The 21896-nt window shown below is 44.9% G+C and overlaps 1 protein-coding gene across 1 annotated transcript in view; it reads left to right on the top strand.

Moving 5' to 3' along the window:
* Nucleotides 1-21896, top strand: part of SLC2A9 (solute carrier family 2 member 9) — a 400199-nt gene that overhangs the window by 191512 nt on the left and 186791 nt on the right. The window contains exons 10-11 of the mRNA XM_088447118.1: nt 11209-11310; nt 18857-18932. Of these exons, the coding sequence (XP_088303244.1) occupies nt 11209-11310; nt 18857-18932 (178 nt within the window). The remainder of the gene's footprint in view (nt 1-11208; nt 11311-18856; nt 18933-21896) is intronic.

The following is a 21896-nucleotide window of genomic DNA, read 5'->3' as shown; positions in this document are numbered from 1 at the left end:
CTTTCCTTCGCTCGTCGCGTCTGGCGCATGCGCACGACGGAGCTCCCTCCGTCGTGCGCATGCTCAGTCCATAACATCGACCCACTTGCGAGCGGACAGCCGCTCGCGAGTGGGTCTGAATCAGGCCCTATGTTACTAATTATGCATAGAACAGTTCAAAGCATAGCATGATCTTACTGTCAGTGGACATTGGTTCGATTCCCACTACAGTCCTAACTGTGTGGAGTTTGTATATTCTCTCTGTGCTTGTGTGGGTTTCCTCCGTGTGTTCCGGTTTCCTCCCACACTCCAAACATATACAGGTAGGTTAATTGGCTCCCTACAAAATTAACCCTAGTGTGTAAGTATGTGCGTGTACATGTAGTAGGGAACATAGATTGTAAGCTCCACTGGGGCAGGGACTGATGTGAATGGACAAATATTCCTTGTAAAGCGCTGCAGAATTTGTGTGCGCTATATATAACTGGTAAGAAATAAAAAAATAATGAAAGTTGGTAATGAAGATGAAATGCCCCAGAGTTAGTTAATAGAAAGTAGAACAAAACCATGATGGGCAATCTCTTTGTTTCTGTTGCTCCCTGTATATTACAGCTAGCAGTACTACAAATACATGGTCCAGCACTTACACATTCTTATTACTTATTTACGCTGGAGGCATCTTGGGGGGGATAAAACACATGAACAGGTCTGGCCTGTCCATGTCACTTTTAAGACATATGGGTAAATTAGCTAAGATTCATGTTGGTCCCGATATATCCTGTATTTCAACTCAGATAGGATCGATCAAAAAGACGTTTTTTCTCTTAAAAAATCGGGAATTTACCAAGCTCCCGGTTTTGACAGGATCGTTTTGTTTGATGGTGTATTTGATCAATCCTGTCCGCGTTGAAACCCCATATTCCCTGCCCGACTTTCTCTCCTGAACAAGCAGCCTGCACATATCAGTGAAATACAGTATGTGCAGGCTGCTTTTGTTTTTTTTCTTATTATAAGGGTTAATTTTTATGAAAAAATTGACGTGGGGTCCCCCCTCAAAAGTCCAACCAGCCCCGGACTACTCAGCTAGTCCTGGTTCTGATAATTATAGGGAACAAAACGAGTAGGGCCAGTGCTGGTTTTAAATATAGGGGAAAAAAATGCATAGGGGTCCCCCTATATTTAAAACCAGCACCGGACCCAAACCGACCGGGGTTTAATGCCAGAGCCAGGAGACCCTATTACTGGGTCCCCATGGCCAAAGCATTCTCACCCCAAGCCGGTCAGACGAAGCCGGGGATCTCAAAGAAGGTGGGGACCCCCCAAAAATGGGGTCCCCCCTCTCCCGAAACCCCAGGCTTGGTCTGAAGCCTGGGACACTTCCCCGCACCCCTGGAGTGGTGGGTACCGGGGTAATAAAGTGTTAAATAGTATTAAACTATTGTATTTTACAGTGAAACTACAGGTGCCAGCATGCATGCCCTTTGGCACTTGTGAAACTACAAATGCCAGCAGGCGGCCGGCACCCGTACCACCACTGTAAAATAAATAGTTAAATACACAACACACACACCGTAGATAGTATACATTTATTATACACCTACCTCACTCACACATACTTACCCGATTTCAACCACCAAAGATGAACAAATCACCCGACTTTAATGATAGTAAATTCCCGATTTGCAAAAAAGTTATATTTTCACCCGAGATAGCAATCTCGGGTCAACACTAATCTTAGTAAATTTACCGCATAATTCCAGTCTTCTCTGTCTAAAAACTGTCCCTAGACTTGCCTACAGGATCCCCATGATACCCATGCTTAGTTGCAAAAACTTTTTGAGCATATTGACAGGGACCTTGTGGAAGCCCAAGAAAGTCAACGACAAAATTATAAAAGTACACCACTAGTTCAGGTATTTAAACCAGTGGATAAAGCTTTGGGGGTATATTTACTAAGGGTTGATTTTGGCTTTTTGGTGTATTTTGTGATTTTCTGTGTGATTTACAAATTGGGGATTTACAAAAGTCAAAATTGACTATAAAATTAAATATAAAACCAAATCCTAACCAAAATTGACCATCGACCAAACATCGATAGTTTCACACGGAATGAGTTTCTCTTTTTCTAACAGTTGGATTGAAAATCTTCAACAAAATCAACAGAAAAATCCCCAAATAAATAGGCTGTTAAAAAACATGTGATTTTAGCTTCTAAACACCATTCTATCGATAGAAACTTAGGACCTTATATCTAAATTGCAGTGTAAATATAAAGCTGTCCAGTATTTGTGGGCTACATGCAAATGCAGCCAGTATTTATGCCACATGGAAAAACAATGTATGTATGTGCACCCCTTGCATTGCAAAATGGTTTGTCCAGGTTCACAAGGCCTGATTCAGCAAGGATTGCAATTGCAAAGCTGCACGCAGGCAGCTTTGCAATTGCAACACTATTGCAGAACACTTCCAACACTATTGCAGAACAGTTCCAACACTATTGCAGAAGTTCCCAAAAATGTAAGTTGCTTTGTTTTCACCCTTCTGTCCAGTTCATCCCAAACCAGCTCTATAGGGATAAATGGCCTGATTCAGAGGTGTATGCTAATGCTATCAAACCTGCATTCCCATACGCAGTTGCTATGTGAAAATATGTAAATGTTGCGGACACTGAGGAATATATTGTGGCGCCCACCTGAGGTTTTGCAAATCCATGCATCTTCGTACAAAGACGCAGCAAAGGTCACAGATCCTTTGAGAATCTTCTGACTTGCTCTATGGTCATGCAGAATGATCACATGTACTGAGACCCCGGAGCCACTTTCACTGCATACGGGATCTCAGATGCAGGCTGTAACATGCCCCGAAAACGGTCGTGACACGCTTGCGTTCTTTGCCGCCACTCCGCATCACCTCCCCCAAATGCTCCCTGACTGTCAATCATACTGCTAGTAAAAAATTGTTGCAAGCGACTACGATAAAGTACCTTAATGTATGCGCCATGCAACTTAGATGCATGCGCAGATAGCCGCTAATCACTCAACTGCGTACAACAAGGGCCGGTGCTAGGGTGTTCCACCCCACCCTGCACGCTATAAATTTGCACTATCCTCACCTCTGTCAGGGACAGGCAGCTGCCAGCTGTCTCTCTCTCTCACCCACTGTTCAGTGCTTCCTCCTCCTGACACACAGAGAGCGCGGGTGTGCGCCCGTGACGTGATACCATTGTATATATTGTGCATGTAAACTGATGGTCTACATGCTATTGCTGGCAGTAGCACTTATAACAACATAAGGTAGGGGAATAAGCTCCTCCCACTCAGGGTCGGGCAATGCTGGCCAATAAAATCAGTTCCTGACCGGGCGATCGCGGACATAAATTACTGGCTAATGGGTGGTTTGGCCAGATTGACAATCCACCTGAATTTAAATGTAAATTATGTACGCAGCCACACAGTCCACCCCTGGACCACTCCTTAGTTTGCGCACACGCATTGCGAACTTTACGCATGTGCAGTGTAGCGAACATCGGTAGCGTACGGCCATGCGGCCGCTTCGACTGACTCTGAATGAGGTCCTGAGTTCCATGCACGGTGGCAGCCCAGTTACCGACCATAAAGGACCATTTCATGGAAAGTACGGTCTGTCGATGGATTCACCACGCGCTAGCAATCTCCGTCAGTGTGGAGATACCTGGCCCAGCGAATTCACGCAAGCCAATTTCTTTGTGTTGCCCATGCACAGTATGCTGAAATCCGTGAGTTCCATGTGCATTGATACATCCTCAATTAGGGGAATTCAATTGAATGCACTATTGAATAGCGACGGGAGGGAGCTCCCGCAGCTATTCAATACACTGCGCTGTTTGGTCGCGCTAAGGATTTCTTCTCACACTCCCCTGGGGATGTGAGGAGAAATCCGACCAAAGTGCCGGGTGTGCAGCAGTTTTTCTGCATAGCGCTGCGCTAACAGCCGCGCACCCAGCACTTTGGTCAGAGAATGCTGGTTAACGCGTCTTAACACCATTGTTAAGGTGTGATAGGCGCGTTAACTGGAAATTCTTCGACCACACAGCGCAGTGTATTGAATAGCTTCGGGAGTCCCTCCCGTCGCTATTCAATAGCGCGTTCAATTGAATTCCCCCCAATGTGTCCAGCGAAAATAAATCTGTGAAGAAGAGGACAACCACCTTATAGTGTATTTTTTGTAAAATTACATTTTTTAATGTTCCATAATTGTGCATACCAAAAATATAACAAAGTTGTGTTCATTTGCTATGAAATGTTTCATGGTCCTTGTGATGTTACAAAGAGGGTGGAGTTTGGGCAGCAGGAGTGTCTCATTTTTCTGCCAAAGGTTGGAATTTGAAATAGCGAAGCACAAAATAGTGTAACACTGTAATTACATTAGAATTGTGATATATTCAAAGTGTTTATGTTTATAAAGTACCAAACTGTATACTAGAATTAGTAATAAAATTTGCTTATCTGGATTTTGTTCTTGGTCCTCTTCAACTTCATTCAGAAAATGTGTACTCTATAACATTTAAACTCACAAGGAATAAAAAAGGCATCCGCATGGTGTAGTATACTGTACTGTATGTAAAAGAAAATACTTTTATTACCATAGAAGATATGTACAATATAAAAACTGGGATGAGGCTTATCTGCTTTGTTGAAGATTGAGTTAGAAAGGAAGTGTTAAGGGTCCCATACATCTACCGTCAGATTCTCCAATCCCACGACCAGATCGTAAACGCCGATTCGTCTGTGGATCGTTGAAATTCCACATGTTAAAAGTCCCTGATTTGGTCATCATGACCATGTTTTGATTGTGATTGGCAAATCAGTGAAATTCAATATGTTGGATTTCACCGATCCTCGACCCCGATGTCTGGGGATCGGCAAATTGCCCCAAACAATAAAGTCTACACCTTTTTTGCAGTCTCATAGTGATCTTCCAGATCTTTAATAAAAAATGAGTCCAAGGAAGTCCATAAAAGAGTTCCATGTGCTGAATAGCAATAAAGGGCAGGTTACCAGAAGCCCATTTATAAAATTCTGTTTATAGAATGTTCATCCACTACGCGGAATTCATCCACAATGTTTCATCTACTACACGCAATTCATCCACAATGTTTCATCTACTACACGGAATTCATCCACAATGTTTCATCCACAAAACGGAATTCATCCAGAATGTTTCATCCACTACACGGAATTCATCCACAATGTTTCATCCACTACACGGAATTCATCCACAATGTTTCATCCAGTAAACCAAATTCATCCACAATGTTTCATCCACTATACCGAATTCATCCACAATGTTTCATCCACTACACGGAATTCATCCACAATGTTTCATCCAGTAAACCAAATTCATCCACAATGTTTCATCCACTATACTGAATTCATCCACAATGTTTCATCCATTACACGGAATTCATCAGTTGTACTGTGGTTCAACATTGTTAATATGAGGATTCCTGGAAAGCGAAGGAGAAGAGTGAGGATCCCATTTAAATGATCTATTCAATAAAATGGAGAAATATAGTTTGTGGTGGGATTTAATTTAAATTAAGGGTATTTTCTATGTTGTCTGTGATTTTTTTTCTTTACTGTATTTTTCTACATGAGTATTTATTACATATATGCTTTGGACTCAAAATAAGCAACACAATCATTTTGGGGAAGCAGTCATAGGGTCTACATTCATAATGTTGACAATCATAATGTTGGCACCACAACGTTGACAGTTATTATGTCGCCAATGGTGACAGGTAATGTCAGCATCCTCAGAATGTCGACATGTTCACAATGAAATAAATGAGACTGTTGATATGTGAACTACCGACATTCTCAATATGTTGACAATAGGATTAGGCAGCGGGATAGGATGATTAGGGTTAGGCTGCGGGGGGGGGTTGATTATGGTTAGTTACTAAGGGGAGGGTTATGGGAGGGAGGGGGAGAATTATCACCAGAATGCCACTGGTCAGATGTATCCACTGGAACTGCTCCTCACGGGTGTATGTTGAAAGATCTACAGTAAAAAGGTAGACAATGTCTAGGTAGATACCAGATGTTAGACAGTCAATAGATCGACAGAGACAAAATGTTGACACACTAAATGTTGATCATGTAAGAAGGTCGACAGGTACAAATGGCCGACATGGTCAAAAGATGACATGGAAATAGTCGACACAAAACTGATCGACACATATTTTTTTTTCTAATCCTAATCTTCACCCTAACCTTAACCCTCCCCTTGGTGCCTAACCCTAACCCTCCTTCCTAGTGCCTAACCCTAAACAACCCTTCTAGTGCTAACCCAGAGGTTCCCAAACTTTTTTGAATCACGGCGCCCTAGAATATCTGCATTGTTTTCACGGCACCCCTAAGTCAATAGTTTGTTATTGGGAAATTCAGAAAAAAATGTAGTGAAGTAGTAAAGTGAAGTGAATTTGATTTGGTGCTGGACCACCAACCTGAGGTACCACTGCAAGTGTCCCGAGGCACCCCAGGGTGCCGCGGTGGACAGTGTGGGAACCACTGGCCTAACCTTAACCCTCCGGTAAGTACCTAACCCTCCCTCCTGATGCCTAACCATTGGGGTAAGTGCCTAACCCTAACCGTCGGGGTAAGTGTTTAACACTAACCCCCTCCCCCCAAAAAAACAGACGTCAACCACTTCGTGTAGACCATTTTCATGTTGACCATTTGACCCATCAACCATTTGACCTTGTCGACATTCTTACATGTTGACCTTTAGTGTGTCAACATTTTGTTCCTGTCGACCTTTTGACTGTCTAACATCTGGTGTCTATCTAGACATTGTCTACCTTTTTACTGTAGATCTTTAGATCGGATCCCCTCCTCATGTGACTGCCGAGACCTGGAAGCCACCACTGCCATTGGAACCATGTAAAACATTGCTAGACCAACAGGGATGTTTGTCAACATGCTATCATGTTGACATTTTAGCAGTGTCCACATGATGAATTCTGACCTAGTATACCACACCTCATAATTTTGGACTGTGCTTTTTTTTTTTTCTTTGTTTGTCACTTAATACTTTGTTCTGGCATGTAAAATTCAGGGTTTTTTTTGGCACTACTTTGATCTTCTACTACACATTCATCTCCAAGAATTATTATTTTGCTTTCTCTAGCGCCTAACAAATGTGTACTGTCAATGAATTCATTCAAGCTTCAGCAATCTGTTACAAATTGACATTTACGTGGTTATTGCTCTTTCGTATTTTATGCTGCCGTTGTATTGTACAGCAAAAACACTATTATATGCTCATTCTAATCAGATGAGAGTGGTTTAAATGACATACAGTAGTTGCGTATTTGCTTTGCAGACCACAAAATGCTGTTTGATAAATTAATAAATTATCAAAGGCATTCACAGAAGTTTCTTTTTCAGTAAAAATCTGCATAGATAGATAGATAGATAGATAGATAGATAGATAGATAGATAAAACTCAAAGCTCAGCATTCACCATAGTACATTAATAATGGTATTTTGGTTCATGGATTGATCAATGCATATTAAGCCTGCAGCCCACATCACAGTACCCCATTTCTCTGCAAGTCCTACACAATCAGTAATGATTCTGAAAATCTGGTAACTATTTTTTACACTGGTTTAAAGCTCACCTACCAACCAATTTACAATTTTTTTCACATGCACTTATGACTCACTTCGTATTAATTTTCTAGATATCACGGTGGAGGTGATACAGGAAACCTTGAGTGTCTCCTCTTATAAAAAACCTGTAGATGTATGTAATTATATCCCTTTTTCTAGTAACCATAAGAAGAAGTGGCTTGAAAATGTTCCCAAAAGCCAGTTACAGCGTATTCGCAGGAACTGTACTTTGGAGGGAGATTTTCAAGTACAGGCTACTGAATTGATCCAGGAATTTAAAAGCAAAGGTTATCCCCCTCAGATGCTTGATGAAGCGTTTGAATACTCCAAGGCATTAGATAGACGTAATATTCTGAAATGCGGACATTCCAAGTTAAATGCTGATGGCTTGGATGTTAGGCAGTTATCTACTGTTAGTACCATTATTGAGCAGAGTGATATAGCTGGGTCTGGGTCTAGCAGTGACATGATGATAGATGCTGCCACTGCTCCCAGATCTAGCCCTTTACCCAAATGGAGGGGGAATTTTGGGTCTAATCCTACATTTATATCCAAGTACAACATTTCAGCTAATAAAATCACGAGCATTATGAAGAGGAATCACAAGCTACTATTTACAGATCCGGTTCTGGCTCAGTGCTTGGAAGATAAGCCGGTGGTTGTATTTAGGAAGGCGAATAACTTAAGGAATATGTTGGCCCCTAGCTTTTTTAACAATTCTGTTGATTTCAAATCCTCAGCTAGACAAAGCACGATTACAGGTTTGAATATTAGTGGTTTTTATAGGTGCAATAGTAATAAGTGCACCACTTGTCTACATGTAGTTAATAAAACTAAAATTGTATCTTCTAGTCAATCTAAGAAAGAATTTAAAATAGATACATTTATTAACTGTAATACGGATTTTGTTGTTTATTTATTATATTGTCCTTGCAATGTCTATTATGTAGGACGCACTATGAGGAAGTTAAAGTGTAGATTTATGGAGCACAGGAGGAATGTTTTAAACAAAGTTATGAACCACAGCATCCCAAGACACTTCTTTGAAGTGCATGGGAGTGATCCTTCTGGTTTGAGATTGGTTGGGTTAGAATACATACCCATTACGAATCGGGGTGGTGACAGATTTAGAATGTTATGCCGACAGGAAGCGTCTTGGATTCTGAAACTCCAATCATTAAAGCCACAAGGGTTAAATGAAACAATCGATCTTGAATTTATTTAACTGTCTGTGAAAAGCTTTCTTGGTAACTTTTTTGTCTTGCTTTTATTATTATTATTATTATTATTATTATTATTATTATTATTATTATTTTTTAGTATTTAGTGTATTTGAGCTTCTTTTTGTCTGGCTCTGTGTAGATGGTGCTTCTCTGCTTCCTACTTTCAAAAATTTAGGTAATAGAACACATCAAGTTTTTATTATTGATATATATTTTTTGTATTATTATTGTTGTTTATACTGTTTATTATTTATATTCTTTATTATTTATTTTTATCTTAGTATAAGGTTACTATTATTAATTTAAATACTTTTTGGCTGCATTATATTTATAAATTATTATAATTATGATATGTATTATATCAGTTGCGGGTAAATATGAAAAACTAAGCCTGCTTAAATCTCTGCATCTGTGTCTCTTTGGGTGATATCACCAGACATGAAGAGAGCAGTAATGTGTGTTTTAATCAACTGATTATTTAATGCACCTGAAACTTTGATTGGCAGCTCTATAAGATTGGGCTATGACTGACCCTCTGACTACACCCGCTTCTTGAGAAAGCCGCCAAGTGCGGAGAAACGCGTTGAGGATACGGCTGTGTTATCCGGTGGTGTTACTCCATCCATTACTGCATGCTGCAGTGTGAGATCTTTTGCCTGTTTATCCTTTCCTGACAGCGGTAGCGGACTGGCTGACGCACAGCGGCTTGCTGGGATCCACTTCAGCAGCGCAGGTGGTCTTCATTACGGGATCACTGCCTAAGCAAGTTCAGTCCCTGTTCCTTCCACCTCTCAAGGAAGCCTGATGGCTACGGACGTCGCAGACTGCAGACCGCCGGAGCGGTACAGAGAGAGGGCACTTGTTTCAATCTGCCTGTGACCACGGAGGCTGCTTAACACATATCAATACCGGAGTGGCTGTGCTCACTATAGTACTGTGAGTACCGCTGAGCTTTTGCATATGTCCACTATCAATATTTGCCCCAATATTGGGTGGCTATCAGCATTTATTCCATCTTGAACTCCAGCTCACCTGCACTGTGTTTTGACATCTACGCTGTTACAACTATCAGCTTGTGGCCCGTCTGTTACATAGTGTCATAACTATTGGGAACGATACCTTTACCGCTGGATCTTGAGCTTATACTGTGCACAGTTTTTTTGCTCTGGAAAGTGACTTTGGCAACCTTAATATAGGGGATCGGAGATTTTTATTCACCGGCTGCTATATTTACATTTTATTGTTATTTTGTGTATGACTTATGTTTTTTATAATATATGTTTTTTAAGATGGTCTCTGGGAATCCCATGTAGGGACTATTCACATATTATATGTGTTTATTAATACATTTTTTGTATATTGCTATTTTTATCTGCTGTCATATATCAGCGCCGTCTATCTATTTTTGTACCAACCAATTTATGGCTTTTAAAGGTGAGACAGTCACCAAACATAGCTGCTGTATTACTTCCAAGAAAACAGCTGACAAAGTTTAACATAAATGAGCTTACACAATGGTGCATGAGAAAGCTGTGATCACAAAAATGTAAATTAAAAATGAACCAAATAACAGAGACATAGGGGGTCATTCAGACCCGCTCGCGAGCGGCAGTATGCTCGCAAGCGGGTGGATGTTCCCCACTGTGCATGCGCACGACGGAGGGAGCTCCGTCGTGCGCATGCGCGAGACCCGGGGAGCGACGGGCTTTCCATCGCTCCGGGTCTCGCACCAAAGGGCGTGCTGTCGATGTTGATTGACAGCACGCCCCCTTTGGTGGGCGTGCCAGGGGCGTGCCTGCCAGACGGAGGCGTCTCAAGCCGGCCCCACTGACATCACTAGTGATGTCAGTGGGAGTGATTTTGGCTCTGATAGAGCCAAAATCACTCCAGGGCTTGCGGCAGCGAGACCCTACCGCAGGGTCTCCGTCGCAAGCCCGATGGTCGCAATGGTCAAGACCATCGTGACCATCATCATGGATGCTCGCTCTAGCTGTGGGTGGTAACCCACAGCTATGCGAGCGTCCATGAGGACGCTCCAAAAAAAGGTAGGAGGGCCCTGATTCAGAGCGAGCGCTCTGGTCAGAGCGTTCTGCTCTGAATCAGGCCCATAAATCCATCACACTCGCCACTCAGCTTTCTCATGCACCGTCCCGTGTTTGCTCATTTATTGTAACCTTTGTACACTGTTACACCTCCGCTGTGTTTTTGTATTCTGTATGTACTGTACACTTGTACAGCTCATTTCTTTACCTAAACTTTATGTGATTTTTTTATTTACTATGCTATTCAGACCTTTTATAGAATATATATTAGTAATTATATGGGAAATAATATTACATATTCTTTGACAGAGCATGACAGTTGAAAAACTTGGCCGTAGGATTCTTCTGATTGGCGGGTTTGGGCTGATGGCCGTGTTTTTCACAATATTGACTTTATTGTTGACTTTCCAGGTGAGTGTTTTATATATAAATGTATTTATTTTATTTATTTGTTTATTAACAGTTTCTTATATAGCGCAGCATATACTAGCTTTTGCCAGCCTTTCACCCACAATGAAATCGCTTGAATGCATTTGAGGTGTTCTAGTTGTATTGCTTTGCATAGGGGCCCTGTCACAGTAGTGTTCCACGTGACCAGCAGCGCTATACAGGCTGAAAAACACAGGCGTGTCTGACCGTATGAACACTGGTTCATAGGCGTGCATAAATTAGCCGTTGCGATTGCACTCGCAGCATTAGAGCTCTCAGCGTGCAGGGAAAGCTGCAGTGTTTGCGGCTGGTAAGATCTGTCACAAGGGTAAGATGGCTGCTTGAAGTGCGTCGATGTTACCAATATTTATGCAGGTAAGCAACGTCATATGCAGATGAGAAGGCAGCAGTGGGCGTCCCTGTGCTCAGGTAATCTTTGCCACCTTTAGCATAATTTCTCAGCTGCATTGCGTACAAAACCACAGCTGCAACCGCAACAGCATCCATCTCTGAATCAGACCCTTAGTCTTCCACCCTACTAAGGCTGCCAGCTCCCAGCTCCTATCCTGTGAGAGAAGTCATAATGCTGAGATGTCTGCAGTGCTGCGGCTGCCTGTCTGCTCGTAGCTCCTCTCTGATGCTGCAGGAAGCCAGGGGGTAGATGGGACTCTGGGCCTGATTCAGAGCCCGACGCTATTTGCACTCGCTCATTCAGCAAAAGGGGGTGGCTATTTAAATTAACCGTTCGCTCTTTGCGGTCTGTTCACGCCTCTATGTCTGAACAAGCGAACAAAACATGCGGACATAATTTTGAAAAAAACGCCCCCTGGCCGCTCGCATCCTACGTCATGTCCGCTATTTATTAGATTAATCGAGTACATCGGACGGCGTATGAACTGCTCGTTATTCTTGTGGTTGGTTTTTCCTACCGCAATCATGCGAGCAGTTCTGACTATAAAACAACCAAGTGACGTGGTCGATGACGCTGCTTTATTAATTATGCACACCCTTATGCACCTTCCTGTTACCACCCACATACGCCTCCTCCTGTCACTCAAATTAGCAGGCATTCGCTATTTAGCGAGCACACGATTTTCGGCTGCACTGACTGGTTAGCGCATGCGTAGTACAATCCGTACGCATGCGCAGATGTGTGAACATCGCTCGGAACAAACGATCGGCCGCTTACGAGCGGCTCTGAATCAGGCCCTTTGTTTTGACAAGCCTGTGCAGTATCCAGTGGAGCAGGGGGACAGCGGAAAAGCACACTCTCCTACCCTGTCTTTGCTGTTTGGCTGGGGCGTCTCTTGGAGCAGGGAAGAGACCGGGAAAGTACACTCTCCTCACCCTGTTCTGCTAATTGGCCATAGTGCTTCCTGGAGCAGAGGGCAGTGTCCAGTGGCACAGGGGTACAGTGGGAAAGCACACTGTCCTACCCTGGCTTTGCTGATTAGCTGGGGCATCTCCTGGAGCAGGGGGGAGACCGGGAAAGTAAACTCTGCTCACCCTGCTCTGCTGATTGGCTGGGGTCTCCCTGGAGCAGGGAAGAGACCGGGAATGTACACTTTCCTCACCCTGCTCTGCTGATTGGCCAGAGTGCTTCCTGGAACAGAGGGCTGTGTCCAGTGGCGCAGGGGGACAGCGGGAAAGTACATTCTCCTCCCCTTGCTCAGCTGATTTTCAGAGCACGTCCTGTGTGACCCAACCCACTGTCATTGTGCGTGACACACCAGGAGCCAAGGTGTTGCGACATACAGTTTAAGAAGTGCTGCTTTAGCCTATAGCCCATCCTAAGCATAAGTCTAATAAAGGGTGCTTTGTAGGGAATCGGTATGTAATACCGCCAGATGTATTGCAATCAGACTAAATAACAGCACTTGAAGCCCGAACCGTCATGATACCGACTGGAGCTGGTAAGTATGGTAACCATCCCTTAGTTGTGCCTAACCCTAACCTCCCCCCATTGGTGCCTAACCCTAACCTCCCCCGTTGGTGCCTAACCCTAACCTCCCCCCGGTGATGCCTAACACTAAACCCCCCTTCCCAGCACCCTAAACCTAACACTTATGGGGGGTGCCTAACCCTAACGTCCCCCAGTGATGCCTATCCCTAACCCCCCTTCCAGCACCATAAACTTAATGTCACAACCTGGGTTTTCCCAACATAGGGGATGACGGTTATTACCTGTGAGGGCGCTGTGGCGTAGTCCTTCCAGCAGAGGGGCTGGTGTCTGGCGGCAGGCATTGGCTGTGCAAGGTGTTCCACAGGCACTGTGTCATTCTGGCTGGGGTAAGCCTGGTGGTGTTTCCATTCCGTTCTGGTATGGGTGCCGCCATCTTGCTTCTGGTCATGTCACTTAGTTGCTCCAATCCTGGCATGTCACATGCTCTCTCCAACCATTCACAATCCTGCACTCAGTACTTAAGGGAGTTCAGAGCTCCCCATAGTTGCCAGTGCAACGTGTTTCACAGTGCATGCTGTGAGAGAGTTCCTATGCTCCTGAGACCTGTCTGTTCCATGCTCGCCTGTGCTCTTGCTGGATCCCAGCCTCCAAGCAGCCTGCATTGCTCTGCCTGCTTCCAGTCTCCTGCTGGAACCACCCTGCACCTTCCATTAACCCTCTCCCTGCCAAAAGACCTGAGTGTCCAGTTAACTCTATACCTACACTGTCTCCCCTTACCTAGCTCTCTGCGGCTAATCCAGTTTCTAAACTGAGCCATCTCAGTACTACTGATGAGTTAACCAATTGCTCCTACTATTCAACTACTCCATAACGTCTCTGGATTTCATCTCACCAGTATCAATTTGTAACCTGATATCCTGTCTGCAGCCTCACAGCAACCATTTGGATTACAAAGACTTTTTATTATTTCTGTCACTACCTGGACATTACCCACTATTACTTCACTTCAGTTTCTAGTCATCACCTCCCCATCTATATTCAGGACTTTATATTATCCGTGTACATGTCTTCAATTCACCCATTAAAAAAGCCATTCAGTTTAAGTCTGTTCAGGTGTGTGCTCCTGTTACTATCCTGGGTCCACAACAAACTCAGGGCGAGCCGAAAGCTCTCCCACTGAGATGTCAGTGGAGCCACCCCCAGATGGTAGGCGTTCTCATGAGAACGCCTTCGACTGGGCAGCCACCCCCCCGGCCCGCCCACCAAAGGGGGCATGCTTTCACTCAACATCGACAGCACGCCCCCTTTGGTGCGAGACCCAGAGCGACGGATTACCCGTCGCTATCCGAGTCTCGCACATGCACTCTGGGCGACCATCGACCTAGTTGCGAGTGCTCAGCGCTTGCGACCGGGTCTGAATCAGGCCCTCAGATCCTAACACTTAACCCGGGGGGGGGTGCCTAACCGTAACCTCCCCTCAGTGGCACCTAACTCTATCCCCCCTTCCCCTAGCCTAACTCTAACCCTCCCCGGGGGAAGAATAACCCTAAGTACCCCGGGGTGCCTAAAACTGACCCTCCCTCCACAGTTAACAGTCCCCGCTTACCTTCATTCGGGATGCCAAGTGTCGGGATTTCAGCGTCTGTCTAAAGATAGGCGTCGATATTTAGGCGCCTATCTTTAGTACAGAGTCAGGACGCAGCTGATAAAATATGCTAATGCTTGCCAAAGCACCGACGACATAAAGACGCCCACTGCTGCCTTCTCATATACATTCAATGTCGCTCTCCTGCGTAAACATCGGTACCATCGACGCACATCACACAGGTATGCAGCATTTACAACAAGTCTGACCTGCCGCAGACACTGCAAGTCTCCTCGAGCACCGAGAGAGCTCTCAAGCTGCGTATGCAATCGCACTGGCTAATTTATGCATGCCCAAGAAACTGCGTTCAAATGGACAGGCGCACCTGCGATCTTCCGACCCCCCCCTCCGTCCCCACCCCTAAACACTGACAGCCTGTCACTCACTTTGCGATGGATTCCTCTGTGCGTCTGTAATGGCAATGCGATCATTATGAATGTGCAGTGCACCTTATACGCATGCGCGATGGTAAACAACCACTCGACCTGTGTGTGTACTCGCATTTGCGTATGCTACTGAATCAGGCCCTAGGTGCACTTGTGCGCAAATGACCCGTGCTGCTCTCCGTCGGCTTATGTGCAACAAATGTCAATTCTTCATTCCTGAAAGACTTCAAGCAGGTCATTTGTTTTCATTACATTTTGATCAAACAAGTAAAAATGTGTTAATTCTTAATTTAAGAACCGCTTGTACTGAATATGGTAAATAGGAATAGTCTAGTCTGTTTATACGCATGAGAGATTGATGCTGAAACTGACTAATTTTAGTTAAGTTGATGAAACGGGAACAGAAGTATGAAGCACAAGACAATGGCCCTGATTCAAACCCGCTCGCTGCCGCTGGCAGCTCGCTAGGTCTGTGGGCGGTATTTTTATTTTCTGTCTCCGGCCGCTCGCAAAGCTGTGGGTGCCCACCCACAGCTTGTGCGAGCAGCCAGGAGACCTTTGCGATAATCGTGACCCTCTGCCTTTCGACGAGACCCTGCGGCAGGGTCTAGCTGCCGCAAGGCCGAGCGGACTTCCTGCTCTAATAGAGCAGGAAGTCCACTACTGACATCACTAGGGATGTCAGTTAGCCCTCCCAACAAAAGCCAGGCCTTCCTAAGAGAACGCCACCCTCCCTACCCGCCCACAAAACGGGACGAGCTGTCACTCACCATCGACAGCCGCCCCGTCTTGAACTTCAGTTGCTCAGCGGGGTACGCGCACGCCGGATGCGGTGCATGCGCAGTGCCCAGACATCCTAGCGGCTCTGAATCAGGGCCAATGTACACATTTAGGGCTTAATATTGTGAAGGACGTAGCCCATAAATATGTGCTTTACTGCACTGAGCAGGCATGTGCATTAAAATGTGGCGACATTAAGGTTAACTGGCATTTTTGCCCCTTTCACTTGGATCGGGAATGTGAAAGTTGAGCACGGCAGAAGCATTTAGGGATTTTAACCCCAAGCTGATGTGAACTATGGGCCTGATTCAGAGCTGAACGCTCTGACTAGAGCGCTCGCTCTGAATCAGGGCCCTCCTACCTTTTTTTGGAGCGTCCCCATGGACGCTCGCATAGCTGTGGGTTACCACCCACAGCTTATGCGAGCGTCCATGATGATGGTCGCGATGGTCTTGACCATCGCGACCATCGGGCTTGCGACGAGACCCTGCGGTAGGGTCTCGCTTCCGCAAGCCCTGGAGTGATTTTGGCTCTATCAGAGCCAAAGTCACTCCCACTGACATCATTACTGATGTCAGTGGGGCCGGCTTCAGACGGTAGGCGTTCCCATGGGAACGCCTCCGTCTGGCAAGCACGCCCCCGGCACGCCCACCAAAGGGGGCGTGCTGTCAATCAACATCGACAGCACGCCCCCTTTGGTGCGAGACCCGGAGCGATGGAGAGCCCGTCGCTCGCTGGGTCTCGCGCATGTGCACGACGGAGCTCCCTCCATCGTGCGCATGCGCAGTGGGGGAACATCGACCCGCTTGTGAGTGTACTGCCACTCATGAGCAGGTCTGAATGACCCCCTATGACCCAAATGTAATAGCCTGCAAGTAGTGGCATCACAAGGGGGTTTCACACGCCGAGGGGTGACACAAAGGTGCAAACTCCCCCTCAGTGACAGGAGTTGGGTGCTGCACTCGTCTCCTGACACACTGAGGGAGCCGGCACTGCACACAGGGCAGTCCACACCTCCTGCACCCCCTGGGGCCCCCCAGTAAAAAGCACGGGAGTTGGGACTACGAGGTTGGGTCGCGAGGCCACATCCCTTCCTGTTTGGCTATGCCCCCTGTCTGAGAGGCCGCACCCCCTTTTCCTTGGCATGCGGCTACGACGCGAGCACAGCATCCCTTTCCTCACCAGGTGACAACGCTTGGAGGGCAAGACGCAAGCAGTGGCTAGACTTTGGCGATGTAGGGGCCCATTTATCAAAGTGTATTTGAGGTATAATCCCCGAAAAACACCAATTTTCGAGGGTTTACCTCAAGTATTAAATATCCCCTGTATGTATGAAGAAGTGACCGCAGCAGGTACAGTATCTCTGATACCTGTTGTGATCCCTCCGCTGGTAACCGCATCCCCCATAGGTTTGTATGGGGGATGTGATGCTGCCAAATTGACCAATATCCGGAATGCAATGCATTCCATATATTGGCCACTGCAGCTAATGCCATCTGAAGATGGTGTTAGCCACTGTAGCCTATGTGCTACGCCGCGCACTATTAGCCGGCGGAGGGATCCGCTGGAACCCTCCCCGGCTTTGGTGGATGTGCATGTGCAGTCCACGGGACTGCGCATGCGCAGCACCTCCTGCACTGGCCAGTAGTTCTCCGGAGGCATCGCAGGGATGGGCTCCTTTCGAAACCCGTGTCCCTGTATGTGCCGGATGATACATCCGGTCGATAGGATAGCTTTATGCAATGCGTTCATGGGCGTTACTGGCATGCCCTGATCGCGTTGCAAAATCAATCATTGATAAATGGGCCCCGTAGTGTCATGCTTTCAGAGGTAACTTATTTTAAGGCTAAACCTGGTTTTGCCTTAAAACATAACTGAAGTCTCACTTCTGCCTTTATCTGGCAAGCTATTACATTTGGGACAATGGGCCCAATTCAGAGCCGCTCGCAAGCGGCTCGATGGTTACCCACTGCGCATGCACCGTGTCTGGCATGCACGTGTGCGAGCCTCGCTGAGCGACTGAAATTCAATCGCTACAGGGCTCGCAACAAGACGGGACGGCTGTCGATGTAGATTGACAGCTCGCCCCGTTTTGTGGGCGGGTATGGAGGATGGCCGGACAAACGCAGGCGTTCCCTCAAGAACGCCTGGCGTTTGTAGGTGGGGTTACTGACTTCACTAGTGATGTCAGTAGTGGACTTCCAGCTCTATTAGAGCAGGAAGTCCACTCGGGCTTGCGGCAGCCAATGGTCGCGATAATCGCGATGGTCTTCAGCCCGCTTGAACAAGCTGTGGGTGGTCACCCACAGCTTTGCGAGCGGCTGGACACAAAAAAAAAATACGGCCAGATTCAGAGCGAGTGCTCGCCAGCAGCTAGCGGCTCTGAATCAGGGCCAATGTCTGCTTTCCCATTAAAACAGGGGGACACCAAGATCCAGAATCAGATGGATCTATTTGAAAGTAAGGCCTGGAGATAGAGCTCTGTTAGCCATGCAGTGATCCAGTTTTATACTCAACCATCTGCTATTAGTGTATGGGGGAGATGTATCAACTGTTCTAAAAAGGACAAGCTGAGATGTTGCCCGGAGCAAACAATCAGATTATACCTATCCTTTGATAGAATGTACTAGAGAAATGATAGCTACTATCTAATTGGTTGCTATGGGATACGACCCTTCTTGTCCTCATTAGAAGTTTGATACATTCCCCCCTATATAAGTTATTTCTTGTCAATTTGTTATACTGTTATAATATTTCCATTTGTGATTTTCTTTTCTTTTTTGCCAATTTGATTATGATCTGTTTTATTTACAGCACCACACATCGTGGCTCCCTTACTGTAGCATTGTGTGTATTCTCGCGGTAATTGCTGCGTTTTGCATTGGACCAGGTAAGAGATATTAGCCTTATCATGCTTGGGCTGCTGATAAACACAGATTTATTTTTGATAACTATGACAGCCAATTGTGCTAGGTATGTGCTTCTATTATTTTCAATTTGAAAAATAAAAGCTTGCTAATGTCAAATTCAATTTTGCTGCCGGGAATTGTAAGCATATTTTAGTTGGTGTAATTAGCTGAATTTAAATTGTTTTCATTAAGTGACTGTAAAAGAAATGATGTTAATTACAGCAATAAAAAGCCAAAATGTGAACTGCAGAAAAAATGTATAGATTGCAACTGCCGCTACTTTCCAGGTTTTAAAGATTTGTTCCTGGAATTTATTTTATTTTAGGGATTGTAATGTAGAGACATGGGGCCAAATTTAATATGTTGCGAATTTATAAAAAATGCGAGTTTAGCGCTAAAATGTAATAGGGTATAGTAAAACTTGCAATTTTTGGCCTTTATTATAACTCGCAAAAAAACATTTTGCATCCAGATGTTTTCGCATTCTCTAGATAGAACTCGGGCAATGTAATAGAGTTTGAGTGCTTCACTCGCACATATTACTGCCTCAGAACTTGCAAAAACAATAGACCAGCTTCAGCATAGCGAGTTTATCCTGAACACAGAAACATGAACATATCCATGAGATACGTGCATGTTTCTGTGTGTATATATGAAAATACTTTTTCTCTTAAAAAAAAAAAAAGACGTACACCTTCTCCCCAGAAGCATAACCAGCCCCGGGCTCTGTACAGCCTGTGTTGGCTTTTAAATTACAGGGGCCAAAATGTGTAGGGGGGGGCTGAATTTTAAGAATCAGCATTAAGCTAATTAAAGCCTGTCCTGGTTGTGGAAATACAGGGGGCAAAACGAGTAGGGGGTCCCCTGTAATTTCCATAACCAGCACTGGCCTCGTCCTATCGGGGGGGGGGGGGTAATGCCACAGCCAGGAAAGCCCTTCCACCCAGTTTCCATGGCCAAAGCATTACCCCTGACTGCTAGTCAGCCCAGGCTGGGGATCCCTGGGGAGGTGGGGACGCCACCAATAAAGGGTTCCCCCTCTCCAGGGCACCCCAGGCCTAGTCTGATAGCCCAAGGCTATCCCCAGCAGCCCTGGCCGGTGGGTGCCGGGTTGATAGTGTAGTGTGTTGTAAAAATTAGATGTGTAAATATAGTCTTTAGGTATGGAACTACAGGTACCAGTGGGCCCGTAATGCCCCGCATGCTTGTACTTGTGGTTCTCCAAGTACCAGCGTGTGGGAGAGGCTTGCTGGGACCTGTGCTATTTCCCAGAGTAAAAATTCAACTGACATGACTGTCATTATTATTATTAATTATAATAATAATGATAATAATAGTGTTATTTTATATTATTTATATAATGTTATTTTTATATTACTGTTGTTTATATAGCACTTTTCTCCCAATAAAACTCAAAATGCTTTACATTTGCATTTAAAATACAAAATTAACTTAATTAAGTAGATGTCCATTTTTTATTTTTCTATTAACATCTCCTTCCCAGGATAACTAATTTCACAGTTGCAGCCAGGTATGCCGAGAGGGAGTGGGGGAAGGGGGGGTACTGATTACCTGGACCAAGCTGAATGAAGGGGCCCCAAGTTTTATGCCTTCCAGATTTGCCCATGCTCCCCCAGTGCCTAGGCTCCAATCAGCTCTCAGCAGCCCTGGTGGCAGCATGGGGAAAAGGGGTTAGCACTGTTGTGCCTCACAGCACTGGGGTCATGAGTTCAATTCCTGAAAAGGACCCCATTATGGATTGTGGGGCTTGTATGTTCTCCCTGTATTTGTAAGAGTTTCACCCTGGTACTCCTGTTTTGTGTTAAACTGAATTTAGACTTTGAGCTCCAATGGGGCAAGGATTGATGTGAATGACAAATAACCTGGACATGGCACTGCATAAATAGTGGTGCTATATAAATAAAACAACACTAATAATAATTTTGCTAGAAGATATTTTCCTTGAAATCACTATCGCCCACTGACAGCTCCCAGGTGCTGACTGCTAAATGGTAAAATTGAGATAGTTTCCTCCTGTACAACAATCTTGTGTCTACTGTATACAATGATGGCATCTTGCAGTGTACCATATACCGGAGTTGCACAGGACTAACCACTATGGGTATCAAAACAGGAATGTAGTTACAAAGTAGGACGTTACTGTCTTTGCAAAAAAATAGGTTCCCTCTGGGAGGGAGAGGGACAGTGAAAATATAATAAGTGGAAATCCCATTTAATATCTGTTTTACATTCACTTATAATGTGACCATTGACATACAGGCAGCAAACAGCTCTAAGGACAGTGGCTGCAATGGAGCAGCAACAGTATGGAACGTCCGTATTATGAAGGCTTTTCAGATTATTTAATAAAACAACCGATGCCAATTCCTCTTTGAAACTCCAACCCTGTGGCTCATGTCCCTTTTTTCCTTTAGATTGTTAGCTCATAAGGCTCACTCACGATATTGTATAATGTACTGGTAATGTGGTTTAGTATATTGTGTAGAGTTGCTGATATCTTTCAGACTTAAATCTCTGTATTTAAACAAGTCAACAAGTCTTTATCACTGACAAAAATCCCCCACAATTCACCCCTCCCTTGTAGTCACTTCATCTGGATTATGTCCTTGCAGTAGAGATGTGCGCCGACCCTCGTGTTTTGGTTTTGGACCTGGATCTCCCTTGGTTTTGGATCTGGATTGGTTTTGCCAAAACCTCACCTCCATGTTTTGTTTTTCGGTTTTGGTTTTGGATCTGGATTTTTTCTTAAAAAATCATAAAAACAGCTCAAATCACATAAAATGGGCCTGTTTTTGTTCCTACAGTATTATTAACCTCAATAACATTTATTTCCACTCATTTCCAGTCAATTTTGACCACCTCACAGCTCACAATGTTGATTTTTTTCATCTAGTTAAGTGCCAAAACATTGCATCTAGCTAGCG

This window comes from Taudactylus pleione, unplaced genomic scaffold (genome assembly GCF_031769625.1).
Source record: "Taudactylus pleione unplaced genomic scaffold, aTauple2 ptg000419l, whole genome shotgun sequence".
Taxonomy (NCBI): Eukaryota; Metazoa; Chordata; class Amphibia; order Anura; family Myobatrachidae; genus Taudactylus; species Taudactylus pleione.
The sequence above is the reverse complement of the archived record's forward strand: the minus strand, read 5'-3'. Positions and strand labels throughout refer to the sequence as shown.